This window comes from Saccostrea cucullata, unplaced genomic scaffold (genome assembly GCF_032062105.1).
Source record: "Saccostrea cucullata isolate Sc308-1 unplaced genomic scaffold, CSIRO_AGI_Scuc_v1 ctg1655, whole genome shotgun sequence".
NCBI classification, from domain to species: domain Eukaryota; kingdom Metazoa; phylum Mollusca; class Bivalvia; order Ostreida; family Ostreidae; genus Saccostrea; species Saccostrea cuccullata.
This window is the reverse complement of record NW_026930901.1, coordinates 56195-68487: the sequence shown is the minus strand read 5'-3', so window position 1 is coordinate 68487 and position 12293 is coordinate 56195. Positions and strand designations below refer to the sequence as shown.

The 12293-nt window shown below is 34.5% G+C and overlaps 3 protein-coding genes across 3 annotated transcripts; 1 reads left to right on the top strand and 2 right to left on the bottom strand.

Annotated features, from left to right (window-relative positions):
* The first annotated feature begins 3721 nt into the window (after positions 1–3721).
* LOC134230508 (mucin-5AC-like) lies at positions 3722–6029 on the top strand. Its single transcript, XM_062712345.1, has 3 exons — positions 3722–4328; positions 5109–5379; positions 5525–6029. Exons 1-3 carry the CDS (start codon positions 4301–4303, stop codon positions 6027–6029), a joined length of 804 nt encoding a protein of 267 aa, XP_062568329.1. The 5' UTR covers positions 3722–4300.
* Positions 6030–7001: 972 nt separating this feature from the next.
* LOC134230507 (ankyrin repeat domain-containing protein 17-like) lies at positions 7002–8945 on the bottom strand. Its single transcript, XM_062712344.1, has 2 exons — positions 8741–8945; positions 7002–8681 (listed from the first exon to the last, which is right to left on the bottom strand). Exon 2 carries the CDS (start codon positions 8652–8654, stop codon positions 7002–7004), a length of 1653 nt encoding a protein of 550 aa, XP_062568328.1. The 5' UTR covers positions 8655–8681; positions 8741–8945.
* A 124-nt stretch (positions 8946–9069) lies between these two features.
* On the bottom strand, positions 9070–12084 carry LOC134230502 (uncharacterized). The gene is made up of 3 exons (XM_062712340.1): positions 11457–12084; positions 11125–11172; positions 9070–10888 (listed from the first exon to the last, which is right to left on the bottom strand). The coding sequence occupies exons 1-3, from the start codon at positions 12070–12072 to the stop codon at positions 9546–9548; spliced, it is 2007 nt and encodes a 668-aa protein (XP_062568324.1). The 5' UTR covers positions 12073–12084; the 3' UTR covers positions 9070–9545.
* Positions 12085–12293: the final 209 nt, after the last annotated feature.

The following is a 12293-nucleotide window of genomic DNA, read 5'->3' as shown; positions in this document are numbered from 1 at the left end:
TAAACCAAACGCGGGATTGGTAAACAAATTAGAAACATCATTTCTTTAGTGTTACATGTCCATATACCATGTATACTGATGTATACGATATGTTGTTTTAAAGAATGGTATAAAACTTGTAGATAGAATTTCTGAAGCATAAAAAGAAAGTGAAAAGGACAAACTTTATTTAATTCCATGGAAGTTAGCACACCCATTCATATAATAGAACAATCCAAGGTAGCTTACTAGTGATATTTGGCGCGAAAAGAGCGATTCACCCCTTTCGTAGAATATAAATGGACTGATCCAGTAGTATAGAAATGCAAAAAAAAAGGATACACGGACATGTTGAAACGGCAAATCATATGGAAAAATCTGTTCCATGCAAAAAGATTAAAGGAAGTAAACACTGCAGTATTTCGCATCAGTAATATGTTTCTTTTTTCTGAAAAGTGTTTCTTTTAAAATGCAGGTAAAGAATTCCAATGTAAATCAGCTTGCACAAAATCTAGCTCTTTAGATATGGTCGCACATTTTCGGATCTTGGAAATATCAATCCTTATACTGCCTGACGCCGTGACGTCAGGCAAAAATTGGCGATTTATGTAAACATCGTTGGGTGATAACAACTATTTATATAAGGTAAATTAATGTATGCTGCTTAGTGCGAATACATTTAGCTACAAAATTATTTATCAAAAAATGCTATTTTCAGCTGTCATTCTTTAAAACATACTCCAATAATGGGTTCTATATTTAAACAGTGAAGATTGCCATATTCCCGAGCTATAAACATTTTCAACAACGTTATTTTTTGTCAAAATATGAAATATGGTATACATGTAGTACATTTACTTCAAGTGGAATTTTACAAAACAAATATTTCAATGTCCATTTTATAAGGCGATCAACAAAAGTGATGTACAACAAACACCTTCTATGTTATATCACTCCCACAATTTTTAAGACAGTTTCAATTCTCAGTGATACTTAAGTGCTCAAACTTACATGCAACTGTTAGCAGTATTTAATTTTATATACATGATCTATTTCAGACCCATGCATCCTACAGCAGTAAATCATTTTTACCGTTTCGAAACATTCCGACTTACACACAACTGTCAAATGGAATAACATTTTATACCTTTACTATGTAAAATGGGACTATCCCTTTTTATGACAACATTTTGCACAAAGAATTTTTTTTCAACATTCAAAACGAAATAATAACCACACTGTAACAAAAATAGCTAGTTAAAGTCACTAAGGAGACTAGTAAATTTATTGTCCATACAATCACTACCTTCAAAGCAGTTTTACGAGGTATTGGGTATATTTACTACATAAGATTAGTAAAGCTAGAATTGATAAGTAACTTTCACTATGTATGTAAGTATCTATACGTCTCCCGCTTCAAAACTCACTATCTTAGCCAGTAAACTGAAAGATTACTAATCATGACAAACGCTTTACGAGGCACACTAGCTAAATTCACTAGGTTTTTCTTTCAGTGCATATAACATACTTATTTTGAAAGAATGATAAGGGTATCAGAAAAAAATCTTCCAAGTTGCATCACGATAGGCAGAGCTAATCTGTCATAGGTCTCCGTACATTAGCTCCAGCGTTAGGTGACTTCTCCAACAGTTTGGTATATAATGCTCCAAACAGGAAAAGCAGAAGTATCCATCCTGGGTCTGTGTTCAAGGTATTAAAAAGTCTCAGGATCAACGAGTTTTGGAGATGATTCAGTTTTCTGCACTGAAAGAAAAACCTAATGAATTTAACTAGTGTGTTTCGTAAAGTGTTGGTCGTGATTAGTAAACTTTCAGCTTACTGGTTAAGATAGTGAGTTGTGGAGCGGGGGTCGTATAGATACTTAAATACCTAGTGAAAGTTACTCATCAATTCTAAATTTACTAATCTTATGTAGTAAATATACCAATATCTGGTAAAACTACTACTAAGGTAGTGATTGTATGGACACTGAATCTACTAGTTTTCTTCGTGACATTAACTAGTTATTTTTTACAGTGTGAATAATTTTGAATAGCAAATGTTGGTCGTTTAAATAAATAAATTTAGACGGCAATGATATCTTTGTTAGGCACACGAATGAACATTTTCGGAATCGCGTACACCTGACACCGTACTACGGACTGCGGACTATCGAACAAAAGACCGCTTTCAGGGAACGTATAGAAATACGTTTTCAGTCTTTCTTAACTTTACTGTACATACTTTCATTTTTCTGGGATTTTTTTTCATGCATGTGACACAATTTAAACCTGGAAACAGATTTAAAAGAATTATTATAATTATAAGCTTAATTTGTGTTTATTGAGTAAATAAAATGTATATCTATATGTATATCAGATTATATACACAAACGCGTAGGTATTGTACAAGCATCTTCAATGTAGTGATGTGTATAAATCAAAGATTGTGTTGTCTACAGACAAGTCCTGTAACAATGTCTATAACAATGGGTAACTTCCTCCTCGGATGACGCCATATCCCACTCAGAATTTTATATTTCTTTAATTTTCCGATCGAGCGTTCGATGAGGGATCTATACATCGACACAAGTCTATTAAATTTCCGTCTTTTTCTTTGCTCTTGAGGATTCCTGTTAATTATTTGTTGATGGGAATATGGAGTGATGATTGGATACCCATTAGGATATATTTTGTCCCCTAAAATAAAACAATCTACTGGGAAAGGGAGCTCTGCCCCGATTTTATTTGACATTAAAGAATATTGTTGAGCATCATTTTGATGACCAAGGAAGCCGCTTTCTATGTGACGTATCAATCCGGAGTTGTCAATTATGACCTGTGCATGTAATGCATGATATTTCCTGTGACCAGAATAATACAATCGTTGTGGCTCAGTTCTTGGGCAATATATCTCTACTGAGGTACCGTCGATTGCACCGATTGCGCATGGTAATTTTGGCCACACATGCATCATATTCCGCCATTCATCAATAGAAGGCCAGGTGATGAAGGATTTTGCAACAAGATGGAATACGTGCATTAACTGACTGATTTCCTCATGAATTGTTGTAATGCTTACATCAAAAAGTTGAGACAAGAAATAGTACGATGGGTAACATCTCAACCATATCATAAATAATATTGTACGGTTTCTTGGTGATAAACTATGTCCATTCATGTTTGCACCTAACACGTTAGTAATTTTTTGCATGAGGTCTAAAAATGTTTCAATACTTTCTCCTGTTATTTCAAAAAAACCATAAGGGTGTTCTGAGAAAATGCCAAAAACATTTCTTCCTTGCCATACACCTATTTCTCCATTACATAACCGATGTCGAGCATCTACCAATGGATCCGGTGGGGGCTTTGTGATCAACATCAGTATCGATATTAATTCTTTTATAAACAGAATGTCAGGGGGACTTGAGGCAAAAGCTGGGATCGCTGTCGCCACAATATCTAAATCCATGTTTTCCTGCAATAGTATTAATAAATATATATATTTAACGAAAAGTAAGGAAAAAAGCAGGAAAACCCTTCTTAGTTTTTTGTTCTACATTGATTTAAGACCAAAGAACTCAATATAGGAGTCGTATTTTACTTATCTTGATTATACATTTTTCCTAAATCATTTAACGTAAGATACATGCATACCTATCAATTATAAAATAATAAACTGACATGCTAACAATTTATTTTCTACGACCCCCCCCCCAAAAAAAAAAATAAAAACACAAACACACTCACCCCCCCCCCCCTAATATTGTTGAACTTATAAAAAGATGTGAAGACACTTAAATCTGTTTTCTATAGATTGTCTTTTAAGAATAATTTAATTTCAACATTTTTAACATCAATTAATTTTTTTTTTATACAATTAGGTGTGCTTGTTCATATTGTTATCAAGATAAAAGTACGTATTTGCAAAATGGTTTAATTTCTTGGATCTTTGTGTGGGGATGGGGTTCCTAACCATATTGTATGAAAATATGATGAAATAGTGTGTCTTTCATGGATTTTATATCATTGCAGTGTATGTGTTGTTTAATTTAATAGTCAGAAATTACGGAGTTTCTTTACGTGATAGTATACATGTATTAAACGTTACACCCCCAACACACTAATTACGTTTTATTTTGTTATTTTAATAGTTCTACAGATTCTTCTATATACTTCACCACTCCTTCTTTAAAACAAACATAGATCCGCACTTTCTCTTTTCCACCTTGGACATGCGCCTTTTTGTCTTGTTTATTGTGCTACTTTTTTTTCATTGCGCTCACTTTGAACCGAGAGCACGGACTTTGTAAAAAAAAAAAATGGATGAGCTACCAGATATTCCAGATGGTAAGTTTTATTGAACTCTGTTTTCTCTTACGGTTTAAACTCAAAGAAGTATGATTCTCTATACATTATGCAATTCTTTATGTAATTATACCTGCATGTTTAATAAATACATGTGTACATATATATTTTTAGGGGGGGGGGGGGGTATTTATTTATATATGTGTGTATGTTTTGTTTCTTGCGTTTTAAAAGAAATTCAAAACTTTAAACTTGTGCAAAAAATGTAAACATTGGTTAATATTATTTACACATACTACAGAAAAATACTCACACTGACGTCGCTTTCGCATTTCGATGTGATATCGGGAATCAAAAGGCCCGTAACTCTAAGGTCTTATGCATTAAACATTTCGGGGGTGGGATTAAAATCACTTTATATCAACTTCTGTACCAAATTTCCTCAATTTTGTTAAAAAAAACTAAAATTGAATGGAAATTAATTTGAGATATTTATAGTACACACGCACAGAAATAGAACGCTTTGATAAAAAAAAAATTCCTTGATTAGTTTTGGATTAATACGAATCGTTTTCTAAAATGCTTCTTTTTATTCATTTTAGTCCAACTGGTTAAATAAAAGAGGGTGCATTTTTTAATACGTGTTTTTTTCTGTAAATAAATATCTAGTGATCTTAGTCTACCCCCCCCCCCCCCCCCCCCCACACACACACACACACATGCATACGCACCATATTCAGGTGAAATTCACTGTCTACCTTAATATACTTTTAAAAATTATGAAATTTTTTTCATTTTTTTAATGATATTTTTGTATTACAGAATATTGTGAACATCAAGCTTTTGTCAAAAGAAAGCGTGTTATAAAGTTCTGCGACCAGGAGATCATACTAATGCTGAGGAGCTACCAGGTACATCCGTGTGCCTGGATTCAAATTCGTAAATCTATGCTTGAAAATATCCACCAACTCCCATCTGAAACTCAAAATATGTACAAAGCATCATCAGTAAAACAAATTAAAGACAGGCTGTCTGCAAAACTTTCAAAACTGCTTTCTATGTCAGATGGCGACATAGAAAATATTACAATAAGGTGAGACACTTGCATATACCAGTACCTTATAGTTAATTAAAATATAAAATTGAGAAACATTATTCAAAAAATTGAATACTGAGTAATAAAAAAAAACAATGAAATAAATAAAAGACAACAGAATAATATTAAGATTTTTTTTCAGGAATGAGTTAAAAAAGGTTAGAAGTATCGAAATGAAGCTAGCACGACCTACATGCTATCAAGGGAAACAGGCGGGATCACTGGATCCGAGATCACAAATTACAGGAGAGCTGTCGTCCGACGAAGATGAGACACTGTCTGTGGGTCCATCAAAGTCTGTACCTTGTACTTCTAAATCAGCCAGTGCGAATGCCCAATCTGCGTCTGCACCTGTCCCCTCTAGTCCTGGTCCTTCAGCATCTTTCCGATCATTGCCTGTGTCTTCTGTTGGTTCTTCAACTCGACCATCTACTACCATGTCTCGCCCTGCATCTCTTCCATCTAGCTCTTCCTCCAACCATCCAACATCCAATTCTTCAACCAAGACCAAGACCAAAGCTACCAAAAGGCCACTTCTCAGTGTAATGCGTGAAAATCAGGAAGCTTACAATAAGTTCATTACCACAAAAATCCCAAAACTTCTCAAGGCCCTTGGAGTTAGCTCAGATGAGACAGAATCTGATTGATTAAAATAAAATATATTTAACCTTTATCTGGGTCATTACATGAGAATAAAAGTAAAAGAGCTTTGTTCGCCTTAACTTGATTAAACCTCACAAGTGTCTCATTTAAATAATTACGATTTTCAATTATGAATGAGTTAAATAACTTATTGGTTACATACTCATTATCAATTGGAAATAGAATTCTGTGAAAGACATAATCATTAATTTATCATGTTAATCATATTTTTAAGTTAAGTTATTGAGAAATTTCGAAAATAAACATAATATTTTTGGATTTAGATAAACAATTAGCAGTATGCATGTTTATCTAAAAAATATTGTTCAGAAGACTTAAATACTCTACTGTAGGTTTGCAAGAGGTTTCATAAAAATAAAATTATATAAACTTAATCGAACATATAGTGGAATTGCGATTATCAATTTTAAAAAGAAATGCAATACATAGTTCTTAGTATATTCTTTAAGTTACGCTTTTGACATGTTCCCTCACCTGAAAAGTCCGCAGTCCGTAGTACGTTGTCAGGTGTACGCGATTCCGAAAATGTTCATTAGGACGGCATTTTAAGAGAGGTAGAGAGCTACAATGATTCCTTCGTTGAATCCGAGGTAATGTTTGAGGGGCAAGTAATGCATTTGAAACAATTTTTTGATGTGATTTGTAGGGATGTGCATTCCATTGATGTACATATTTAGAGATTTAACAGTTTTTGACAACACAAAATGGTGATGTAACAATAATTAAGCTTTATTGTATCTATGAAAAATATAAAAACGGTCACCAATAATTCAATTACCTCTATCAATTCTTAACAAAAGCTTTATGTTTTAATTATTTAAAACAAACTGGAAAGCGTTTACTAAAACTTTTTCTGCTTAAATACATGTAAGTAAAATGGATAATCTATTATAATACAACATGTTTGTACCAGAATTGTCTGAAGTTACCGGGAAACTTACACAGTGTTATATTTTTTAAAAAGAATTTCTTCTAATACGCCTCTTTAATTGAGACATGACATCATTATAATCCCGGGCAACTTTTTCTCTATCGACGCAAGCCGATGGAGGTAAACGATTTCCTGTTAACTTTGCTCGCCTTGTCATTTCAAGAAGAGATATGCCATATCTGTCTAGAACAGGATGGCAGTCTTCACTGTTGAAAGCAATGGTGTCCTTTGTTTGGGGCAATCGGATGTTGACGTTTGCTCCAGCATCAAGTAATAATCTTACTTTTTCAGACACTTCAGCTGAATGGATAGATATTAAGGTAAAAAGGAGAGGTTTGACACATATATAAAAATCATCATCATTACCATCACCTGCATCATCGTCTGCATAATGGGCATCAAGGTCATCATCAAAACAAATCTGTACGTACTGGTTTACATTAAAACATACAATTAGCAGATGATTAAGAAATTCACATCCATCGTCGCACACAGTGCGATATGATTCTGACGATGTATTTAAGACCCATGTTTTGTTACTTTTTGTAATGATATCGTCTTTATCATCAGCTTTCACATCAGCCTGTCGGATCTGAACAAGAACATCAAAAAGATGTCTGTTCAGTTTAAGTCTTGCATTTGTATTTTCCGTTTCTAGGAGAAGCTTACATAAATTTTTCTTGTTTCGTAAAAGAGCAAGGTAAATTGGAGACTCGCCATACTTATTACAAATTGTTACGTCAGCTTTACATTGAATTAATTGCTGAAACGTAGAAAATATTTTTTCAGTTGGTTCCCGGTCTTTCAATTGTATTTCTAAAGATGTGTCGGACTCTACTTCCATTTTCTCGCCTTCGCAAGTGCATCGTATGCCTTGGAACAGAGCTGTCATTGGTGTTTCTGTTCCCTTTTGTAAATTTACATCCGCTCCTAATTTAATCAAATCTTGTACCATGTTGAAATGCCCTGATTTACAAGCAAGTATAAATGGTATCGAATGACAGTCAGAATAAGGTTCAATTAAATTGACGTCAGCCCCAAAATGAATCAGTTCTTTTGCTACCTCTCGATGACCAAAGAGACAAGCGAGTAGTAATGGGGAGAAGTTATCTGTCCGTGGCTTGTAATCCGCCCCAGCTTCTAAAAGTTCTTTGACTACCTTTGAATGGCCTCCTTGACAGGCATGTTCGAGTAATTTTATTTTGTCTTTATCAGCAATGTCTGTAAATCTCAATAAAAGTTTTTTTGCAACATCTACATGGCCTTTGATACATGCCATTTCAAGTGCTGTGTATCCTTCCTCGTTTTTAATAGTAATTTCTGAACTTAAAATGTCCTCTACAAGTTTTATATGGCCACATTCAGCTGCAACGTTTAATGTAGATTTGTTTTCTCCATCTTCTTTGGCACCCCATTTCAGTAATGTATCTATTAATTTCGAATTGCCACTCCGATAAGCTTCTCTTAGTGGTGTAGTAAAAACACGCTTTGATGTATAATAAAAAACTGGTAAATTTACATCAGCTCCTGCTTTCAGTAGAAACTCGGCAACACTAACATATCCATAGGCACAGACAACTGACAAAGGTGTTTCGATACGATTTTGCATATTTATGTCACATCCAGCTTCTAACAATATCTCAATGATATTTGTATGACCATGTATACACGCTATCATAGGCGGTTTAAGATACACATCATCTAACTTTAATTCTGCCCCATGTTTCAATAACTCATTCACAAGTTCATCACTACCTGACTTACAAGCAGTTGTCAATGGACTTTGACCTGCGCAGGTTATATTAACACCTGCACCTTTTTGCAACAAGTTTTTCACAAGATTTATATCTCCATATCTACAAAGAGCTATTAGTGGTGTATACTTTTTACCTTTAGAATTTATATCAGCCCCAGCTTTTAAAAGAGTATCTAATAATTCTTCAATTATGCCAGGAATACATTCTAATTTCAGAATGATACAGTTCGTTAACCCACCTAGAACTTTCAAGATATGGATTCGATAGCAAGAAGAATTGCAATCATTTTCTTTTATAAGGGTAAAAAATAATTTGTCAATACCCTCCGAACAGGCAGTTACTATTGGTGTATCACCCATGCTATTCATTTTATTCACATTAGCCCCAAATTTGAGTAACTCTTTTACCACATCGGTGTGTATACCCGAACAGGCAGCCGTTAAAGGTGTGTCCATTCCATCGGGAAAATGTATGTAATCAGGTGAAACATCTAAGCTCTCTTTCCTTACATGCTCTAACAAAGTTTTAACAGATTCTAAATTCCCACTATAACAGCCGAGTACCAGCATCCTATTTTGCTCTCTGAATAATCCTTGACAACAAACGGATTTGTCAGTGTAGCTTTTTCCTTGACGTTTCTCTGAACAGGTACACCTATGTTTGAAGAAATTTAGCTGTATTTCGTTTCTCAGCTTAGCCTTTTTTTCAATATACTGCAATATTTGGTGATGACCATAGAATATCACCCAGCTGATTACTCGAACATTAGGAGTTGTGCCCTCGTCAACTAAAAGTGTTTGTCGCCTTCTCTCTTATTTTTCATCATTTATCCTTTCCTTAATCATACTTCTTCCTTTACGGAAAATTTCACTTACGTCTTGCTGAATCGACAGAAACAAGGCATTTATCTCCTCATAAGGCTTTTCTCTCAAGACTTCAATGAAGGCTTTACATACATCAGGGTGATTTAAGTGGCCGTTCATAAAAACATCATAGAGCTTCATCACCTCCACATCTCGATATAACCTTTCGGCTAGCATTGGGTACAGTTCACAGGGTAAAATTATAGAAAGATCTTCATTCGAAACTCCACTTGCATGCTCATGACTTTCTCTGACTTGTGTTTGTTGTATCGTTTTAACAAAATTAGCAATGAAATCACTGCTCATGAACTTTACTATTTCATTCGGAAATTTCTTGCCGTAGTGGCAGGCAGTTAGTTCATATAAACGATCATGAAAAAATGTAAACTCGTCACCATTTCGTATGGTACAGGTATATGTTCCATCCAATGCTGCCAGTGCTTTGAAAAATTTAAATGTATCGGTACAACTCTCTACTTCGCAATTCTCCAAAACGTTTCTTTTAATTTCACTGAAAATGACATCATTCTTTTTAAAAATGTCCCGTGAAAGTATTTTATTGTTAAACATACATAATATTAATGTTGCATAATGAAGTTTATTTTCGCTCTGCATTTTGTCCAATTCCTCGAGAATGCATCGAAATGGAAAGAAGAAAAAGTCTACACCATTCTTCCGAAATGTATCACCTTTCGAATAAAGTCTGCACAAAAGTGGAAACATTTGAGATGTATTTTTGAGCCACTCATATGTAAGTATTTCTGTGAATATGTTCAGTCCATACTTCTGAAACAGATTTTTCTTGTCTTCATTCGAGAGCAAGTGATCAGAATGTTGAAGGTCGATCACATTATTTTCCTTTCTCAGAAACGAAACACATGTACGACTGACAACTTCATTGTACACAGTTTTGCGACATGTCATGAGAGTTTTTGATTTCTTCATCATAGGATTCTCAATTTTCTCTTTGTAATCTACCAGAAGATTAAGTTTTTCATTTTGTACTCCAAGCACACCTATCACATCGTCAATGATAAACACCTGTGCGTTGTGGGGGTCGCAATACTGAACCATGTCTCTCAGCTCTGTAACCGGTACGATTTGATAGTCTTCTTCTTCATGAAGCTTCAGAGCTATATGGCAGGCCGTGCCCGACTTTCCAGAACCTGGGACACCAACAAACGTTATGTAGGACTCTTCTCGTACTTTTTCCATCATTGAAGAAAAGCTACGAGTCTCAACGTATAACTTGTCATTCTCCCGCCATCTTTTGATTTTATTGTCAAGAATAACTGAAACGAAAAGGCACTATTGTAAACAATGATAATTACTTTTTTAAAGTATTGTTCTTTGAATCTTAAATTGGACCACGACTCAATTTAATTTCTCTAAAAACCGCAAACTGTCTTCTTTTAGTCTCAAATAAACTGCAGAGCTTAAAATGATATTTTCTCATTTAAATTACAAACAAGTCAAAGATACGCTTATTAATTTAATAGCATATTGTTGAATAAGGCGATTACCATACCTCTAACATTTTCAGGAATGGCAGTTTTCTTCAGTTCTGACATGTCATCTACAAACGAGTCAAATACGGTTTACATATTTAGAATCTTTTAGACCTTTTTATTCATTGGACATAAATCTAACGTTCCACTTAATTATAGTTGTTAAATTTTCTGTAATTTTTTAACTGATCAAAATGATATAAAACGAAAAAACTAATTTGCCATGTTTTTTGTATTCCTCAGCCGGATGAAATTAAGCATGATCGAGATAACGTTATTTGAATTTATAAATTGAATAAGATCCCTTGAAACATATGCTAAAATGTGCATAATTTGAGTAAATAAATCATACTTTCCAGATTAACGACCATGTCCCGCGTTGTTTGATCCTCTGCTGTCTGTCTTAGTAGTTCCTCTCTGTTATTACGATCATTTATAGGATCCATTGTCTCTTGACGTAGGAAGTCAACCTCGTTTTCATATCGATTGTTGTTTCCAAGAAAAGAATCCAAAACCACGATAGCTGACCTGACACTTGACCAGATTCGATTGAAATCAGTATTAGAAAGGGAAGGACTCGGAGAGTGTACGCAGTCGTTACGACCAATTCGAATTCTCTCGATACTGGCAGACACTGATACGTCATACGGGTCAGGATCATTGCCCCAGCCTTTTGAGTGGGGCGGTATGCTACATATGTTTTGTAATAGGGTATACAACAGCGTTATATCCATGTCATTGTAATTTCCCGTATAATATCCATGTATAGGGAAAATTAGGGTTCTTTGTGCAACAGACAAACGCGGCAAATTTATTATATGTTGTCTGAGCACGTGGGTAAATGTTGGTGGTGGTACACAATGACGAAGAACATCCCGTAGTTCGTCTGTACATGGACCCAAAAGTAGACGACATGCTCTGTTGGCGTTTGTTGTCTCCTCTGTGGAGGAATAAGTAGAGGAAGCCATTTCTTAAAGACTTACTCTACAAAAAAGAATTTAACAAAGTGAAAATTAGTGTTGTTGTGAAAGGTAGGGGATATGTACATCATCATTCATTTTCAATAAATGAAAGTAAGTATGGTGTTCGGTTTTGTTATGTGTAATTAACGCTTAAGAATCTTTTGGAATTAAAAAACTAAAAGGCTATACATGTTGAATTTCTCTACAATTTGAATTGACTAGGCGGA